The sequence below is a fragment of the Cynocephalus volans genome, chromosome 11, assembly GCF_027409185.1.
Source record: "Cynocephalus volans isolate mCynVol1 chromosome 11, mCynVol1.pri, whole genome shotgun sequence".
NCBI lineage: Eukaryota > Metazoa > Chordata > Mammalia > Dermoptera > Cynocephalidae > Cynocephalus > Cynocephalus volans.
The window spans coordinates 48,100,887-48,121,528 of record NC_084470.1 but is presented as its reverse complement, the minus strand read 5'-3'; the positions used below and the strand labels follow the sequence as shown (position 1 = coordinate 48,121,528).

The window sequence follows — 20,642 nt, the reverse complement described above, 5'->3', positions numbered from 1 at the left end:
CTTCTCCTTGAGTTTCTATCATTTCGTGGCTATGTATTAGGTATGTGCAAGTTTAGAATTTAGATATTCTGATGAAGTAAACATGATCACGTAATGATGCCTTTTATCTCTAGTAATGCTTTTTTTGGACTTTAGAGTCCACTTTTCTCATCTTAATACAGCTATAGAATTTTTCTTTTGTTTAATATTGCCCTGTGATAACATGTTTTCCTTTTTTGTTTTATTTGTTTTCCTTTTATGTTTTCCTTTATTTAAAAAGTTGCCTATTTTGCTTGTGTTTCTCTTTTTTTCCTTCATGGTAACCTTTTAAAAAGTTATTTTACTTTTCAACTTTGTATGTCCTTATGTCTCATATATATATATATATATCTATATATATATATATAGATAGATATATATATATATATATAAATATTATATAGGTCATTTAAAAAATTTAGTCTGGAAAACTGCCTTTTATCTAGAGTGTTTATTTGGCTTACATTGATTTTGATTACTGATAAATTTGGATTCCTTCCTAACATTTTATTTTGAGCTCCCTATTTGTCCCCAATTTTTTATGCTTTTTCTTTTACTCTGCCTCCCCACTGCTTTCTGTTGAATTAATTGGCTTTTTCTCCTTTTCATTATTCAGTTTTGTTCCCTTTCTAGTTTGGAAGGTTTAATCTACTTTTTATTCTTTTAGTGGCTGTCTTAGAAATTTTATGAGGCATATTTTAACAAAATCTAAAGTCAAATAATATCTTTAATCTCCTCCCAAACAATACAAGAATCTTTAAATGGCCATTTCCTACTTAAATATCAGTATTTTAATGTTTTATTGACAAATTAAAAAAAAACATTATTGTTATTATTTATGTAGCCAATGTTTGCTTAGATTTAACATGTTTACCACTTTCTTTGGTCTTCATTTTTTTCTTACTTCTCAGTCTTTTCATTGGGGTAACATTTTCCTCTTTGAAGTATATCTTTTTGAAATTTTCTGAGTGTAGGTCTTTCTTAATTGTACTTTAGATGCAGTTTTTGTCTGAAAAATATATTCTTGAAAGATAGTTTTACATTTGTTTAATTTACAACTTCAGGTCGAGTCACTTTTCTTTCAGCATGTTAAAGATAGAATTCTATTGTTATTTAGCTTCTAATGTAATTTGTAAGAGGCAGCTGTCAGCTGAATATTTATTCCTTTGTAGGGAATCTGTTTTTCAGCTTGATTTATTGTTTTCTTTTGACTACGAAATTCTGCAGTTTCACTAAAGTGTATCTAAATATATATTTCTGAATTTCAGGAATGCTGTCTTTAGTTAATTCCGGAAAATTCTCAGCCAATATCTTTTTGAATATTCTCTCTCTCCCATTCTCTCTTCATGACCTTCTAAAATATCAATTAGATGCAGGTTGATGTCTCTTTTACTCTCACAAACTACACTGCTTTGTCTCCCTGGCTATACTATACAATTTATTTGGCTCTGTATTTCAGGGTACTAATTCTCTCTTCAGGTATATCTAATATGCTATTAAGCCCATCAATCAAATTTCTACTTAAAAAAATTTCTAGAAGTTCTATCTTTTTTTTAAACATTTTCCTGTTTAATTTAGATATGCTCTTGTTCCTTTGTTTTATTTTCTAGTCCACCTTTTATATTTTAAACATACACAACTATATAGTTATATGTTTCTTTATTTGATAATTCCAACATATGCAGTCTCTGAAAGTCTGATCATAAAATTGGTTGCTTAGGCTAACTCTGACTCATGGTGGCTCATTTTCTCATGTGTTTGTTAAATTGTAATTGTTAGCTAATGTTCTTTGAAAGTTCATTTGTGGGGGGGCGGTTTCAAGATGGCGGCGGCTGCGGCGGCTGGCGCGGAGTAGCTGAGGTGGAAAAGGTGGCCACTGGGCCTCAGGCAGCCGGGAAACTTGTGGACCTTCCTCTGGCCATCTCTTAAGGGAGGACTGCTGCTGCTGGCCGGTCGTGGGGGCTCAACGCCACTTTGCCCCCGGCAGGAGAGGCTGCCTCATTTACAGGCAACAGCTTTGAAGTGTGGAGCAGGAAAAGAACTGATTCTTAGCTGCAAAAGCGAGTCTTGAAACAGGGAACACGGCGCCAGGGCTGCTGTGGATGCAGCCAGGATCCCGGAGGCTGGGGCCGCACTGAAGGCGGCCAGCTGCCCTATTCAGGATTCGAGGTTTCAGGCCGGCATTAAAGAAGATTCCTGGGAGCGCCCGAGCGGCGCCGCGACTGAGCAGCCCGAGGCGGCAGCGCCGAGAACACGGAAGGCAACAAACCAGAGACAGAGCGAGCGCCCGACCTGGCACAGCACTGTGAGTGATCCCTGGCCCACGCGGCTCCCGCCTGCACCACCAGGCCACTCACTGCCCCGGTGCTGCCTCCATTTTCCCAGGTGCGGGCAGCTCCGCCCTGCTCGGCCATCACTGAGCCCATTTGCTTGGCCTGGCGCGGCGCTTTCCGGACCCTGCGGGCCGGCCTCCTCTCCCACTCCCTCCGCGGTTCTCTGGCGGGGCTGGGGGTGTGGGGCGTCCCGACCAGTGTTGGGAGGGCTAGAAAGTACGGGCGGGCCGACTGTCACTCCACCACACCCTGGACTCCGGCCCCGGTAAACTTCCTGTTACTGGGAGGCAGATAACATCTCTGCGACCACCAGTTTGGAAAAAAGCCTAACGAATTTCTGGTTGGGAATAGTGTGGTAGGAGAGTTCCCAGGTCCGCTAGAACCTGCCGGAGAGCAGGCTGCAGGCAGGCACTAGACTCGGTTTATACTGGGGGGATACAAAGGTGAACAAGACCCGAGAAAGATCTACACAGTGCTACAAAGGCACCCAGAGAGACCGGTTGTCTGTGCCTAGCAGAAACCTGATAGACTTCCTGGGCGAGGCGGTGCTGAGCAGGGTCTTGAAGGCCCAGCTGATAGACGAGGGGTGCAGAAGACACGCCCCAGCCCAGCACACTGTGCACAGAGGGGGGAGACTCGACAGAAACCACACACCCGGTGGGGTCGCCACTGCACGATCTAACAGCCTGGGCCAGAGCACACGGAACGGGGAGAAGTCCTGTACAGAAAGTGAAAGCTCAACAGAGATCACACACCCTGTGGTACGTGATCCACCAGCCCAGCAGAGTACAAGCTGACCAGAAAGGTGGATCCCCGGAGAAGCCCAAGACCCGAGGCAACCACACACACAAGACACTAGAGGCCAACTGAGCAGTCACGGCGGGAGCCATACCAAATTAGCAACCACAGCAACATCCTAGTTAGTCATTAGTCTCAAACCGGTGGACTGTGAAACCCCCTGCCACAATGAATAAACACCAAAAAAAAGACACCAGAAATACAAAAAATCAAGAAAGTACACCACCAAAAGTTAATAAATCTCATACTCTAGATCCTATAGAACAAGAAGCCCTTGAAATAACTGACAAGGAATTTCGAGTGATAATTCTAAGGAAACTGAATGAGATACAAGAAAACTCAGCTAGACATCATGATGAAATGAGGAAAAGTATACAGGATCTGAAAGAGGAAATATACAAGGAAATCAATGTCCTGAAAAAAAATGTAGCAGAACTTGCTGAACTGAAGAAATTATTCAGCGAAATAAAAAACACAACGGAGAGTTTAACCAGCAGGCTTGTCGAAGTTGAAGAGAGAACCTCTGAACTTGAAGATGGGCTGTTTGAAATTACACAAGCAGACAAAAAGAAAGAAAAAAGAATCAAGGACATGGAAGAAAATCTGAGAGAGATATCAGACAACCTCAAGCGCTCAAATATCCGAGTCATGGGTATTCCAGAAGGGGAGGAAAATGGAGATTCCATTGAAAACATATTCAACAAAATAGTGGCAGAAAACTTCCCAGGTATAGGAAAAATCACAAATCTTCAGATCCAGGAAGCTCAACGATCTCCAAACGTATTCAACCCAAAAAGGCCTTCTCCAAGACATGTCATAGTCAAATTGGCAAAACTCAGAGACAAAGAGAGAATATTAAAAGCTGCAAGAGAGAAGCGTCAAATCACCTATAAGGGAGCCCCAATCAGGTTAACATCAGACTTCTCATCACAAACCCTAAAAGCTAGAAAGGAATGGGATGATATTTTCAAAATACTAAAAGACAAAGATTGCCAGCCAAGAATACTCTACCCTGCAAGGCTATCCTTCCGAAATGAGGGGCAAATAGTATATTTCTCAGACAAACAAAAACTGCGGGAGTTCACTACCACAAGACCACCCTTACAAGAAATCCTCAAGGGAGTACTGGGTTTGGTTCCCGAAAAATAACTACCACTGCCATAAAAACCTAAGAAAAATCTAAACCCGCTAGTACAATAAAAATGGCATTCATGAAGAGAAAACAAGCTAACAAAAACACTATCTACAACCTAAGGAACCAACAAACAAAGAAACCAAACAGTAAATCAGAAAGCAAGGAACAAAAGACACCTAAGACAACCAAACAACCAATAAAATGCTAGGAATAAATCAACACCTTTCAATAACAACTCTTAATGTTAAAGGCTTAAATTCCCCAATTAAAAGACACAGACTGGCTGACTGGATCAAAAAGCAGGACCCAACTATATGCTGCCTACAAGAGACCCACCTCACCCATAAAGATTCACACAGACTAAGAGTGAAAGGATGGAAAAAGATTTACCATGCAAACAGAAAAGAAAAACGAGCAGGAGTGGCTATTCTTATATCTGACAAAATAGACTTTAAACTAAAAACCATAAAAAGAGACAATGAGGGACACTACTTAATGATAAAAGGACTGATCCATCAAGAAGACATAACAATCATAAATATGTACGCACCCAATGTTGGAGCAGCCAGATTTATAAAACAAACTCTATTAGACCTAAAGAAGGAAATAGCAGGGGACCTGAACACTCCACTGTCAATATTAGACAGATCATCTAGGCAAAGAATCAGTAGAGAAACACAAGATCTAAAGAAGACTCTAGACCAATTGGAATTGGCAGATATCTACAGAACATTCCACCCAACAACCTCAGAATATTCATTCTTCTCATCAGCACATGGATCATTCTCCAGGATAGATCACATATTAGGTCACAAATCAAGTCTCAATAAATTCAAAAAAATTGGAATTATCCCATGTATCTTCTCAGACCACAATGGATTAAAACTAGAAATTAATAACAAACAAAACTCTGGAAACTATGCAAACACATGGAAATTAAACAGCATTCTACTTAATGACATATGGGTCCAAGAAGAAATCAAGCAGGAAATCAAAAAGTTTATTGAAACTAATGAAAACAATGATACATCATACCAAAACCTGTGGGATACTGCAAAAGCAGTATTGAGGGGAAAATTTATTGCATTAAATGCTCACTTCAGAAGAATGGAAAGATGGCAAGTGAACAACCTAACACTTCACCTTAAAGAACTAGAAAAACAAGAACAATCCAATCGTAAAGTTAGCAGACGGAAAGAAATCATTAAGATCAGAGCAGAACTGAATGAAATTGAAAACCAAAAAACAATTCAAAAGATCAACGAATCAAAAAGTTGGTTTTTTGAAAAGATAAATAAAATTGACAAACCATTAGCATGGCTAACAAAAAAAAGAAGAGAGAAGACTCAAATAACAAAAATTAGAAATGAAAAAGGCGATATTACAACTGATTCATCTGAAATACAAGGAATCATTCGAGACTACTATAAACAACTATACGCCAACAAATTTGAAAATCTGGAGGAAATGGATAAATTTCTGGACACACACAAGCTCCCAAAACTGAACCGTGAAGACGTAGAAAATTTGAACAGACCAATAACAATAAAGGAGATTGAAGCTGTTATCAGAAGGCTCCCAACAAAGAAAAGCCCAGGACCAGATGGATTCACAGCAGAATTTTACCAAACATTCAAAGAGGAATTGACACCGATTCTTTACAAACTATTCCAAAAGATTGAAACGGACGCAAATCTCCCAAACTCATTCTATGAAGCAAACATCATCCTGATACCAAAACCAGGTAAAGATATAACCAAAAAAGAAAACTACAGGCCGATATCCTTGATGAATATAGATGCAAAAATCCTCACTAAAATACTAGCAAACAGAATACAGCAACACATACGAAAAATTATTCATCATGATCAAGTGGGATTCATCCCAGGGATGCAAGGTTGGTTCAACATACGCAAATCAATAAATGTGATACACCATATTAATAAACTCAAACACCAGGACCATATGATCATCTCTATAGATGCTGAAAAAGCATTTGATAAAGTTCAGCACTCATTCATGACAAAGACCCTCTATAAGTTAGGTATAGAGGGAAAGTATCTCAACATAATTAAAGCCATATATGACAAACCCACTGCCAATATCATCCTGAATGGGGAAAAGCTGAAAGCTTTTCCTTTAAGAACAGGCACTAGACAAGGATGCCCACTCTCACCACTCCTATTCAACATAGTGTTGGAAGTACTAGCCAGAGCAATCAGAGAAGAGAAGGAAATAAAGGGCATCCAGATTGGAAAAGATGAAGTCAAACTGTCCCTGTTTGCAGATGACATGATCCTATATATCGAACAGCCTAAAACCTCTACAAAAAAACTGTTGGAATTGATAAATGATTTCAGCACAGTAGCAGGATACAAAATCAACACACAAAAATCAGTAGCATTTCTTTTCTCCAATAGTGAACATGCAGAAGGAGAAATCAAGAAAGCCTGCCCATTTACAATAGCCACCAAAAAAATAAAATACTTAGGAATTGAGTTAACCAAGGAGGTGAAAAATCTCTATAATGAGAACTACAAACCACTGCTGAGAGAAATTAGAGAGGATACAAGAAGATGGAAAGATATTCCATGCTCTTGGATTGGAAGAATCAACATAGTGAAAATGTCCATACTACCCAAAGTGATATACAAATTCAATGCAATCCCCATCAAAATTCCAAAGACATTTTTCTCAGAAATGGAAAAAACTATTCAGACATTTATATGGAACAATAAAAGACCACGAATAGCCAAAGCAATGCTCAGCAAAAAAAATAAAGCTGGAGGCATAACACTACCTGACTTTAAGCTATACTACAAAGCTATAATAACCAAAACAGTATGGTACTGGCATAAAAACAGACACACTGACCAATGGAATAGAATAGAGAATCCAGAAATCAACCCACACACTTACTGCCATCTGATCTTTGACAAAGGCACCAAGCCTATTCACTGGGGAAGGGACTGCCTCTTCAGCAAGTGGTGTTGGGATAACTGGATATCGATATGCAGGAGAATGAAACTAGATCCATACCTCTCACCGTATACTAAAATCAACTCAAAATGGATTAAGGATTTAAATATACACCCTGAGACAATAAAACTTCTTAAGGAAAACATAGGGGAAACACTTCAGGAAATAGGACTGGGCACAGACTTCATGAATACGACCCCAAAAGCACGGGCAACCAAAGGAAAAATAAACAAATGGGATTATATCAAACTAAAAAGCTTCTGCACAGCAAAAGAAACAATTAAAAGAGTTAAAAGACAACCAACAGAGTGGGAGAAAATATTTGCAAAATATACATCTGACAAAGGATTAATATCCAGAATATATAAGGAACTCAAACAACTTTACAAGAAGAAAACAAGCAACCCAATTAAAAAATGGGCAAAAGAGCTAAGTAGGCATTTCTCTAAGGAAGATATCCAAATGGCCAACAGACATATGAAAAAATGCTCAACATCACTCAGCATCCGGGAAATGCAAATCAAAACCACATTGAGATACCATCTAACCCCAGTTAGGATGGCTAAAATCGAAAAGACTATGAACGATAAATGCTGGCGAGGCTGCGGAGAAAAAGGAACTCTCATACATTGTTGGTGGGACTGCAAAATGGTGCAGCCTCTATGGAAAATGGTATGGAGGTTCCTTAAACAATTGCAAATAGATCTACCATACGACCCAGCCATCCCACTGTTGGGAATATACCCAGAGGAATGGAAATCATCAAGTCGAAGGTATACCTGTTCCCCAATGTTCATCGCAGCACTCTTTACAATAGCCAAGAGTTGGAACCAGCCCAAATGCCCATCATCAGATGAGTGGATACGGAAAATGTGGTACATCTACACAATGGAATACTACTCAGCTATAAAAACGAATGAAATACTGCCATTTGCAACAACATGGATGGACCTTGAGAGAATTATATTAAGTGAAACAAGTCAGGCACAGAAAGAGAAATACCACATGTTCTCACTTATTGGAGGGAGCTAAACATTAATATATAAATTCACACACACACATACACACACACACACACACAAATCGGGGGGGGGAGGGAAGAAGATATAACAACCACAATTACTTGAAGTTGATACAACAAGCAAACAGAAAGGACATTGTTGGGAGGGAGTGGGGGGAGGGAGAAGGGAGGGAGGTTTTGGTGATGGGGAGCATTAATCAGCTACAATGTATATCGACAAAATAAAATTAAAAAATAAATAAAAATAAAAAATAAAAAAAAAAAAATAATAAAAAAATAAATAATTATATTTACAAATTAAAAAAAAAAAAAAAAAAAAAAAAAAAAAAAAAAAAAAGAAAGTTCATTTGTGGGAAGTTTTTGAGGTCTGGGTTTAAATTCTCTTCCTCCAGAGAGGGTTTATATTTGTTTATGCCCAAAGCCTGGTGATCTTATCACATCTGCACCACATTAAACTAAATTAAATTAAAATTTCATATTATCTTACTTTGCCTATACAGGCAGTATGCACTCAGGCCCTAAACTCAAGTAAGAAGAACTTCCTTCCTTTCTTCCTTCTTTTCTTTCTTCCTTTCTTCCTTTCTTTCTACTTCCTTCCCTCCTTCCCTCCCTCTGTCCCTCCCTGTCTGTCTCTTTCTTTCTCTCTCCTCCCCACCTCCTTTCTTTTCTTCTCCACCTGAGTTAACATCAATATAGTATATTCCTCTGCAGGGTATTCTCTCTTCCTAGTGACACTAAGGGTGCCTTTTAAGACATCAGCCTTTTCCCAAAGGGCCTCTAATGTAATTTATCACCTTGCTCGCTCCTCAGGTTTTGTCCTCTGTTGTTCATACATGCGGCCTATTATTACCCAAGGTGAGGGCCCAGGGATGTGCAGAGTAAACATTGGCCTTTACCTGGCCTTTACCTGTTTCTGGATTCATGTTTTATTGTTATTTCTAGACTCTAAGAAATCAGCTTATTTTGCTACCAGCTCAACTAGAAATTTTAAAAAAATTCATTCTCCTAATGGTTTTAGGAGTGCTAAACTAGGAAAAATTTGTCTGAACATCCAGTTGGAAAGGGAATCTTCCATGCTTTTAAATAGACCTTTACCTAGTGTGGATACTAAGTGTGTGCTACAGCAACATACCATAAATATTTGCATCTGCAATTTAGGAATTTTCCACTGGAGGGGGACAAGAACCAGGGGTATCTGCCAACTGAGTCGTTAAAATACCTACTTCCTTTTTTTTTGGTTACAACTTAAAATTTGCGATATAGAACCAGTGCATGCTAAAGACAAGGATAGATTTTCCAAATCTGTGCTTGCCTTTTTTCTTTCTGGGAAAAATTTCTTTGCTTTAGTGCAAAGTGAGATAATGTTGGGTTTTGCAATATCCTCAAGTGGATGTGACTAACCCAGGCCTTTTTGAAGAAAAGTTCTAGGAATTTGTATTGCTTATGTCCTGTTCCCTCTGATTCTCTTCCAGGAAAATTTTGATCACATATAATCACACTGAAATGAAATTATTGAAGGCAGTCAGTAATGTTATTGTTTGGCATTTCGAGCTGAAATAGGCAGCCCAGAGTTTACTTCTCCCTTTGCTCATTACTTTGTTATGAGTGAAGTTTCTAGCAGTTAAACCAAAGGGGAAGACCAACAATTTTTCCCATCTGTATTTATGATGCATCCAGGAACAGTGTTGAAAACAATAACCAGAAACACTCAGACCTGCTCAAGATCCTTTGTAAGAGGGCAAGCAGAGACTGCACTCTCAGCAGTAAATAAATTAGTATGAATTGTACCCGCTTCTAAAGTGGCTTTGGAAATATTCTTCAAGGAATTTGACATAACACCTGCCTGGAAGAAATAAAACCTGTGAGCACTGCATATTTTTTTAAGGACATAATTGAAACCTGCAAGCAGAACTGGCTGTGGCTGGAATCCCAGACACTACTTCTGAAAAGCCAACACCCTCCATGCCATGATTGAGAAGACCCATGGGAAACTGGACCTTGTAAACAGGGTGTTTTCTCCATGCTGTTTCTCAAACTCCATGGGCATGGGATTAAAACCAATCAAAGGGAAGTGTTTTGAAGAAAACTGCTGCATAATCAATCTCCCTGGCTTCTAAAAGTGCATTGTAAAGAAAGCTATTGCTAATCAAAGGAATTGTTAATAGATTTCCAAAGCTTTTTGGAAGTTTATTGCTTGCTAAATTCTTTTGACAGATCTCTTTAAATAAGGCCTTGAAATAGCCCCTTAACAAAGAAGAGAAAAAAAATAATCAACTTCGTGTTTTTGAGTATATTACTCTGTGACTTAGTTTCCTTATCTATATGGTATGTATTGTGGGGGGTGTGTGTGTGTGTGTGTGTGTGTGTGTGTGTGTGTGTGTGTGTGTGTGTGTGTGTATGTGTATTGGAGGGGAAGGAGGGGGACTAAACAAACTCAATTTCTACTTAAATTTCAAGGACCATGTGAACCACAGATTCATATGCAGATTCTGATTCAACAGGTCTGGGGACACCTGAAATTCTGCATTTCTAATGGGCTTTCAAGTGATGCCCGGGCTGCTGGTCCAGGGCCATACTTGGACAAGCGAGGCTCTATGCTGCATCTCTGACACTTTATGACCTTATGATGACTTTGTGAATAGCAACCATGTTCCATACTGATGATTCCTAAGTGTAGCTCTTCACAGTATAAAATCCTATTGAGATTGCTTTTTGAGAGAAGAAATCCCTAGGGTAAATGGGGGCATTAACCACTAGAAGAATGGGTGAGCACCAGACCAGGATGGCTGAGGCAGAGGGTTTAGCACTGGGTTCATGATGGGCATAGTTTTGAGAAACAGCAGGTAGGATTTGCTGAGATTGGATATGAGGTGTGAGAGGAAAGGGGAGTCAGGGCTGATGTCAAAGACTTTGGCTTAATCAACAATTTGAAAGGAGTTCCTATGTACTGAGGGGAGACAATTGTAGGAAGAATGGTTTGGGTGGGTGAGTGGGTGGGTGAGGAGATCAAGAGTAAAGTTTGGGTGTGTTAACTTTAGGATGCCTGTGCCATGTTCAGAGGGCCATGCCCAGTAGTCTATAGGAAGCCTAATGCTGGAGATGAAGTTTGGGGGTCAAGGCATCCACGGTATTTACATTCATTATCTTATTTAAAGATCACAACAATCCTATTGATTCAGTGTTATTATCATCTTCATTTTAGAGATGAGGTAATTGAATTGGACAGAGGCTAGGTCACTGCTTCAAGGTCACATGATCATTAAGAGAAGTCGGGCAGTCTACCTCCAGATCAAGGATAGGCCAAGGACCAGATGTTTCCAGCGTAGTTAGTGATGAGGAGGCCATCGGTGGTGTTGGTGAGGGGATTATCAAGGGCAGGAGGGAGGCAGCAGTCAGATGCGGGACTGAGTGGCTGACCAGACTTGAAGCATTCGCATGCAGTCTGGTTTACAGAGCAGTCTCTGCTGAGAGGTTTTCCTCTAATGGCACTTCTAAGTACTTGACGAATGTTTGCATTGATCTAAAAGTACAGTTTTCCCCATGTGATGCCAAAGAATCCTTACCCTAGCAGTGAGCTTTAGCAGATGTGTATGGGCTTGGCAATGGGGGCCATGGTGAATGCTGATGCTTGCTTAGGAAGGAGTCACAGGGAAGCTAAGCGCATGGTGCCTTTTGGTAACTACACAGTCACAGTCCTAACTAGAGAGAGACATAAATGAATTCCCAGAGTGAAGGAAGTGGAAGCGATACCTCTTAAGACAGCTGCTGACAAAGCAGCTAGGTGGTATTGAATGCAGAACTTCTGCTTCCAGGCTGGAAAAGGCAGGGGCCACTAGGCCCGTGGAAAAACTATCCTAGGCAGCAAATCCCCACTATTCGCATGCAGGCATTGGTGCCTGGAGGGATAACTTCTGCCGTGAGAATGCATTCAGTCCCAGTTAACAATGTGTCAGGACCTGTAACCTGAGGACAGGTTTTGTGACAGATGTACTTTTGCTGGTAGTAGTAGATGCTTCATAAATATTCTTTGATAAATAAGTGAAGGTTAAGTAGTTGTTGCCATTAAATTTAAAAAAGTTGTAGAGACAAATATCTAAGAAAAGTTTTATTTGGGAATAGAGCATTGCAATGGGAATATGCATGCCATAGTAAACTATGTGCATGTTCAGGGAGGTAAAGGAAGACAAAGAGTTTTGATTGAAAAATGATGGAGGTTATGTGATAATTATCCTTAGCTACCAGGATCAATAACAATGGTGATGTCAATCTGAGGCTGAGAGAGAGTTGCTGGGCAAATGTCCTTACAGAAGTATTTTTTGTCAAGGTTGTGATGGCCCTTGTGCAAGTTATGGGTTTGCAGAGTCCTTTGTGATGGTTCTTGTTATCAGGCATTCGTGCATGAGAACCCTCCCTTCATGGCCTTTCCTGGCTCTCTTTCTTTCTTTCTTTTTTTTTTTTTCTTTTTTTTTTTTTAACACAAGTGACTCCATTTTGATTCTGACAAGTTTCACATTGCCAAAAAGGCTTGGCAAGAATACATCCATAAGGGCCTGATTATGTGTCATTAAGCTCTGGTTTAAGAGGTGGCTCTTAATGTTAGCATGCAATAGTATGTAGTTAGCATTTAATAAATATTTTAGAAATAATTTTAACAAGGGCTTAAGCTATTAGAAGATTTAATAATATTAATAAAGAATGCATGGGTTGGATTATACATATCAGTTTTTGAGAGTCTTGGATGTCTCTGCTGGGGAAGGAGCCAAGTGTGAAGACCACACTCCCCTCGCCAGCACCATCACCCACCTGGTTTCAGGTACGTCAGGTGTAGCAGGAAATGGTTTCTCTGTGGCTAATCTAATCTAGGTCAGGGGAAGAAATAAGGGTTTCACAAAAAGGCCTGCAAGTGTCTCTTACACCCTACTATAACTAAGTCAATAAGGTGTGAGAACTCAGGAGACAGAATTCAGGGAAAAGTTAGAATCAAATCACTGATATCAATCAAAAACTATGCCCAGTTTCCTTCCAAAATATTGAACACTTGCCTGGATTGAATTCCAGAGCTAGCAAAGAAAGAAAGGGGCCTGGAAATCAACTTCACCTGCCTGCTGACCCTGACAGATGTGATTCCCATGTGTGCTGGGGTCCCACTCACTCACTCACCACTGTTGCTGCGTGTCCTTAGGTCATGCCCGTCTCCTGGCCCATCGGTTTCTTCAGGAACCTCCACGAGATCCGAAGTCTTGGAGGAAAGAGGAAACAGCACAGAATAAGCAATGTTATGTTTGTGGGTCACCTGAGCAGAGATTTTGATGTCAGTAAAATAGCTAAGGTAGAATTTACATGACACTTAAGAATCCAGTTATTGCTGTCTTGTCTGTCTGGCTAACTTTAGAGAGGCTGTGTGTCCCCTCGTGGGCTCTGTTCCTTCCTTCATGTGTCTGTGGTGGGCTCAGGCTTGGCTGTGATAGGTACTCAATGAGTATTGAATGAATGCCTAATTGCATGGGCCATAGTTAGGCTTCATCCCAGGAATAGACAGAGAGAGAAATCAGGATTCCTGCCCATATTCTGTCACTTAAAATTTTCCATAAAACTACAGCTCTTTCTATAGGTGAGTTTTAAATATTAATTATAGCGAATAAGACGCATTATTGAGGAGGCATGAGTTGAGTGATATTTCTATTGCTGCAAAAATCAATTGTTTTTGTAATACTTATTTTGCCTTTTTAAAATGAGAGGTCACATTATTATTCCACTTAGGTTACAAAAATAACAAGAGCAGCAACAACAATAACAATAACAGCACTCTAAACAGCTAACGTTCTTAATCACTTACCAAGTGCTGTTTTTAAGTATTTTATCATCCCTTTATTCCTCGCAATAATCCTATGATAGACCCATTTTTCAGATAGGAATTCGAAGCCCAGACAGAATCAGTAACTCTACTGGAGGTCCCACAGCTATTCAGTGGAGGAGTTGGGGCTGTGAACCCCAAACACAGTGCTTCATCCTGTGGTGCTCTGGAGCAGCTCCATGGGCTGGTGAGAGCCTTCAGGGTTATCACCTGGTAGTGTGAAATTGGTCACAGTAGAAGAATTTACAGCATGGAAACTGGCAAATGCTATAAAGCAGGGTCCTGCTCCAAGCTGCTGGTTAAGCATTTACCAGCACACCACTGATCGTTTCTTTCAAAGGCTCAGATGCCCCAGCTTCTGTCTGCCTGGCTCTTCAAAAGAGGAAAGTCACATTTAAAAAAACTATTTATGCATATCTTATCAGAGAGGAACAAGTTTTACCTTCCTAGCTCTCTCAGCTTTAGAGCACTTTAGCACCACCCTCCAGAGACTGATTTTTGTTACAATTTAGCCTTAAGATTTTTTCAGCCATTCTTACTTTCATGACACATCAGAAAGAAGAAAAAAAAAACATGTCACAGGATCTTTAAGTCATTCATACCCCGTTCCCTTTGAAGCTCATGATTTCTGCACAAAAGTTGCTTGGCAGAGAATTTCATTTATGTTAATTTAATCTTATAAGATTGAAGATTATTCATAAACTAGCCAACTAACTCTCAACATGTTTTTTGAATTTGGTTTCTCCTGGCCTTCCCAAAGCTATCAAGCTTTTTATATTCTAGAACATTTGAAAGCACATTAAAGAAAATATAATGATTTGGAAACAGGCAGCAACTTCTCAACAATGTAAAACAAATGCCTCTACATATAGCCCTGGAAGAAAATAAAACTTTGGAACAGAGCTTCACCATGTGGAAACATGTTAGCTTTAAGACATGATGATACTAAAATAATAGCAAGAGTCTGAAGTGTGTTATCACTAGACCCTGCGGAAGGAAGGAAAGTCATTTTAAAGTACCAATCAATTACTTCTGTTTTCTTCCACTGAGGCAAGTTTGACTTCAGGGTAAGAGTGAATTACAGATATTTAACTACAAGTTGATTTGTCTTTGTCTCCCCACAGCTCTCAGAACAATGCCTTCACGGAGCAAAACTCCAACAAACATTTACTGATGGAACCAGTGCCAACATAACTGGGCTGTGATGAATGGACACCTTATTGACCTTCAGAAAACTGCTTTTTTTGCCCCCAAAACAGTCTGTAGGGTTCAGATGTTGCTAGAAACAAAGCTATTTTAGAGATTAAAGCAAACTGGACATCCTTCCACTGTCCTTCTGATGGTCTTTCTATTTAGCATTAGCTAAAAATGTGGAGGCTGAAATGTTCATTGCCTACTATGGAATGTTTCTGAGGCTGTCCCCTTGTCGTAAGTACAGCAAATCTCAGAAGCACAGGAGCAGAAACCTGCTGCTGATGTAGATGGATCAGGGCCATCTCTTGGGAGCCTCTTCTCTGCTCCTGCCTCTCTGGGCTGGCTTTCCATTGGCCCTTTCACTAATGCCAGCCTCACACAAGCATGGGAGATGCTTGCGCTGGAGTGGGGTGAGGATATATCGGCTCTCACTAGAGACGTGAAGGCTGTTTAGAATGCAGGTCAAAGTGGACAGAGGTCTCTCTGCTCTGGCCAGTTTTGTTTGTGGTTTTCCTTTGGATTGCTGGGTGGTATCTGTAAAATGTCTTGACTTGTAAGGGGAATGGCTACAGGCTGGGAGCCAGCTCTACGTGGCTTTGGGGAAGCAACTTATTGGCAGCAATGGTCCTACTTATTTCCCTGAGAAAGGAGATAAAATTTGGTACGTGGGGTTTGGGAGATGATTAGCATTCTCGCATCTCTGTTCCAAACTTCAGATCCAGCCTGGTGGACACTATAAATGTTTGATTCAAAAGCTGTTCACACGAGGAGGAAGCAAGAGCATGAGTGAGCGAGCAAGGGAGGGAATGAGAAAGAAAGAGGAGGGGCTGGCTAGCAAGGGCTCATTTCCTTTGAAGTAAACTGAAGTCCTTAATTGAACGCAGTAATTCTCAAACTTTAATGTGCATCAGAACCACCTGGAGGGTTTGTTAAAACAAGGGTGGTTGGGCTTCCAAAATCAGATTTCTGATTCTGTAGATCTGAGAGGAAAACATAAATATGCATTTCTAACAAGTTGCCAGGTAATGCTGGAGCTGCTGATCTCATGACCTCACACTGAGAACCACTGATTTAACTCAACACTAGCTTTAGGTTCTTCATAGATGTTTAGAGAGTTTGACTCAGGAGGGTGTTCATTTGTTCATTTATCCATTTGTTTATTCATTCATGACATATTTAGTGAGAATCTGCGATGGGCAGGCACTGCATAGACCACTGGTTCTCAAATTTTGGTAGGTATTGGAGTCAACTGGAGAACTGATAAAGCTCACAGAGGCCCAAACTAGTTGAAGCGGAGCAGGACCTGGACATTTTTACCAAGTTCTCTGGTGGATTCTGATGCCCACCAAAGTTTACGAATCAGTAATATAAGGGAATGGAAATAAAAAGATGTGAGCAGAGTCGTTGCATTTCAGCAGCTTAGTTTAGTCGAGGAGAGGAACGGAAAAGAGAAAAATTACTCAAAAAAATGAAAAGTACTAAGCAACATGTAAATCATGATTAATAAACTGGTTGCTATGGGAGACCAGGGAAGAGGCGCCTACCCAGACGAGGAAGCTCTAAAAGGTGTTGTTTGCAGAGATGTAGAGATAAAGTGTGGGCGACTAGACAGAGCATGGTAAAGGATGACCGAGCAACCAGAGGATGACAAACTGTGCCTGGGGCTTACTGTGTGATAGAGGAAGCATTGTGTGGATCCCCGAGGATTCTGTGATTAGTCTTCAAGAGTTCCTTGTGAATTCTTATTCTTCAAGCTTTTCCTGGTGCTCAGTATGTGCTAGGCACCCTGTCAGGCCCTGGTGTAGTGAGATAAATAAGGAACGAGGACCTGATAACAATGCAATCACATATATCCCATAAGAAAGTAATTCTTGGAGGCTTGTGGGAGGAGCAACTCACCATGCTTGGGGGAGTCTGGGGACTCTTCATTGTTTGTGTAAAAATCAAGCTGGGTTTTAAAGAATTTCAAGTAGGGGGAACAGCATGTTCTAACATATGGAGATGCTGAAGAGCCTGGTGAGTTCAGGGGAAGGTGGGTTTTTAGGGTAGTGACAGGCCTCATGTGCATGCTAAAGAGTGTGGGCATTGCCTTTTAGCATAAGCAACTCAGTAGAGTGTTTTAATTATGAAAATTGCACAGTCTTTCTTTAAGTGATGATAAGTGTGGAGGCATTGCTAAGGATAGATTAAAAAAAAGAGAATAGCACGTAGTTATTCCTGTGTAATAATCTGGGTGAGAGACGATGAGGTTCAAATCTCCAGCACTGGTAATAGAGAGGAAGGGCACTTTTGATACATATTTCTGAGTTCCGAATTATAGGACCTAATCACCAAAGAAGCATGAGTTTAGTTTGGACATGCTGATTCTGCAATATCTGTTGGACTGGTCTGGTGCTTGGGCAAGAGGCTGGGACTGGAGATATCTAAGGGATGCAGCAGCTTAGAGATGGTGGTTGGACAAAAAGAATGTGAAAAAGATCAAACAGGAAGAGCATGTAGAATAAGAAGACCAAGCAAAAGCAGACCCCTGGGAATACTCCAACTTAAGGAATGACTGGAGGACATGTTAGAGAAGGAGATGGACTGAGCAGAACAGAGCAGAACCTCTCGGTGAGTCAGGGGTTTCTAATAGAGCTTGAGAATAGGCCCTGTCAAAGGGTGACTCCAGAAAATGCTCTTCTCAAATAACATATTTGCTTTTTAGTAGATTACACACTTGTTTAACTTCATAGTACCTCAGGTTCAAAGAATATCCAGCTAAGGCCTAGATGCCTAATGAAAATAAAACAACAACAACTTCCATTTACTGAGTGTCCATTATGCCAGTCCCTGTGCTGGATGCTTTATATATAAACTATTGTTATTATTACCCAACCCATGCAGCCATAACATATTTGTATATAATATAAATCCTATCTATATATACTTTGTATATTTTTATCATGTTTAGCACTGTTTCGAGTCTTCTTTCAGTAAATGCATTAGCATTATCTTTTGGACTGCCAAATAATAATGATCTCTCTAGGGATATCATCAGGATCTGGGTGTCTTAAAATGTCACAAATTATACCCTCACTGATTTGAGGCAATGTCTACTGAACTTAAACAATTCCCACTTTTACTTTGAAATCCTTCTGCACTCATATGACATAGTTATTACAATATCCTTAACACATGTATGTTATGTTCTTACTGTTAATAAGATAGGATAAGACATATCAAAGTGTATTTAAAAAAATGCTAAACAATGCCACCATCATTGGCTTTTGTATCCATGGTTTGATCTTCAGAAATAAGTTTTGAATTCTAAAGGTACGGAGCCATGTCCTCCTGTTCTTTCGTATCCCCTACAGTACTAGTGAAGTGCAGGCTCTTCATTCATGTTTGTTAACTGAGTAGAAGAACTAAGTGACCTCAATTTTATGTACAGCAAGAAAAAAAGAGTAAAAATTATTTTCGGTTCTTCCCTCTTAGAAATCAGTGGAATGCATAAAGAATGGGACTTTAGGTGAGATTAAAGATGACTTCTAGGATGACCATGTGACATCAGTCAGAGGGCCTACAAACCTACCTATTCATCCACCTGACCTACATACCTACTCCAGCACCTACAATCTCAGCTTATCTTGTGGATTGACCTGCACCCAATAAGGGAGCTACTTCATCTCAGCCCCTGAGAACCCCTCCCGGGGGGTATGCCCTGCCCTTCATCCCACAACCCACCCCAATCACTTGCTGTGGAGAGGACCCGGCAGGGCAGACCGTTCATAGGTTCAACTGTGTGTTGCTCAGAAGCCCCCAGTCCAGTAGGAACTGTGACAATGGAACCGGTAACTGGGTGCAGGCTATCCTAAGTGGCAATGTCAACCCAAGGTCCTTGTCTCTTTGCAAGAAGGATGGTGGCCTTCAGCATGGGCTGCAGAATATTTATAGAAATTCTGGTTGGGACAGACAGAGACAGGATGATGAAAACCGGTCATAGAGATGCATGGAACAGTTAGTTTAGGTCAGATAAAACATAGGAGAGGTGCCTGGGAGTAAGTGTCCCATGGAGAGAGGTCCCACTGAGTCACAGGTCAAGTGATTCTGGAGAGGGCAGTTTTTGTGTGAAATCAAGGGGTGTATCTTGTCTTAGAGAGAAAGGACCGAGAAAATGTGAGAAATAGCTGTAACCTTGAACTGGGAAGTAGCTGGGAGGAGAACTGGAAATAGCCAGGACTTCCCTGCTCCTGCCCATTGTCTGAGCCAAACATTTCTCTCTGTTGACTGATATGTAATCTAATATTGGTGGGAGGGTGAAGGAGAGGGGTATGTGGGAAGAATCAAGGAGCATGAGGCCAAGAAGGTGGTCCTAGAGCAAGAAAGTAAAATGATCCCTGGGTGTTGGCAACAGAAAGTTAACCCTTAGTGGCCCAGAGCACTTTGGCTTTCCCTTCGGAGGCTGCCTGACTCTCAACAGACCCACCCTCATGAGGCATTTAGGTGGAACCCCTCATATTGCCATGCCTGACGCTGGCCCCACCTGAGGCCACCATGGGGAACTGAGGGAGGAAGAAATTACAGAGGTTCTGTGAGGTGAATCAGAGCCACTGCCGGAGCTGCTCTTCTTTGTTCTCTGGGCCAGGGAGGTGCCGAAGCGAAGGGTCTCGTAGACAGGGTCCACCTTATTGCCACAGGCTGCAACGGAAGAGAAGGCTCATCTGAAAAAGCTCATCTGAGAGAACCCAGCCACCCTCCTACCACATCTCCTGGGTTAACAGAACTTGAGAAGAAGTTTCCATGCAGCAGACCTGCTGGCCCCTGGGAGGATGGGCTTCTGAGGTCAAGATGCACAGGTGCACCCCACCCCCACGCGCTCCCATTCGCCAGGCCCCTCCCCTGCACCCAGCACTTCCAACTAGAACTCTGCTCCCAACACTTCCTGACTGACTGTTTTTCCTCTTTTGTTATCCATCCTCAGGCTGCCAGTTTCAAGGTTCTTCCTAGAGATCAGCTTTATTTCCTCTAGTGGGAGGCTCTGCTCACCAAGGTACAAAGCTTTGAGACATAAAGACTTAAGAAGGAGGAAAATGTTTTCGAAAGAATTTGACTTTACCAATCCTTATGAATTTCGAATGAAAAACATTCTAGTTTATAAATTTCTAGTTTAAAACTTGTCCCCCCACAAAAAAAGGCAAAAATAGATGTAGAGCTTTTTCAGAGCGAGAGAAAAAATAGAAGTAATCTGAAAGACATTGTTAAAGAATAAATCCAAGCCAGAACTATCTATAAATATATATAGTGCATTTTGGGTAGCCATTAAAGAATAAC

At 40.7% G+C, this 20,642-nt stretch overlaps 1 protein-coding gene across 3 annotated transcripts in view; it reads right to left on the bottom strand.

The window, feature by feature from the left end:
* The window catches only part of STAC (SH3 and cysteine rich domain), a 164,507-nt gene that overhangs the window by 53,687 nt on the left and 90,178 nt on the right, over positions 1-20,642 (bottom strand). For all 3 annotated transcript variants that reach the window (XM_063115031.1, XM_063115032.1, XM_063115033.1), the window contains exons 5-6: positions 19,894-20,009; positions 13,445-13,523 (exon numbers count right to left, since the gene is read on the bottom strand). In XM_063115031.1, coding sequence (XP_062971101.1) covers positions 13,445-13,523; positions 19,894-20,009 — 195 coding nt within the window. The remainder of the gene's footprint in view (positions 1-13,444; positions 13,524-19,893; positions 20,010-20,642) is intronic.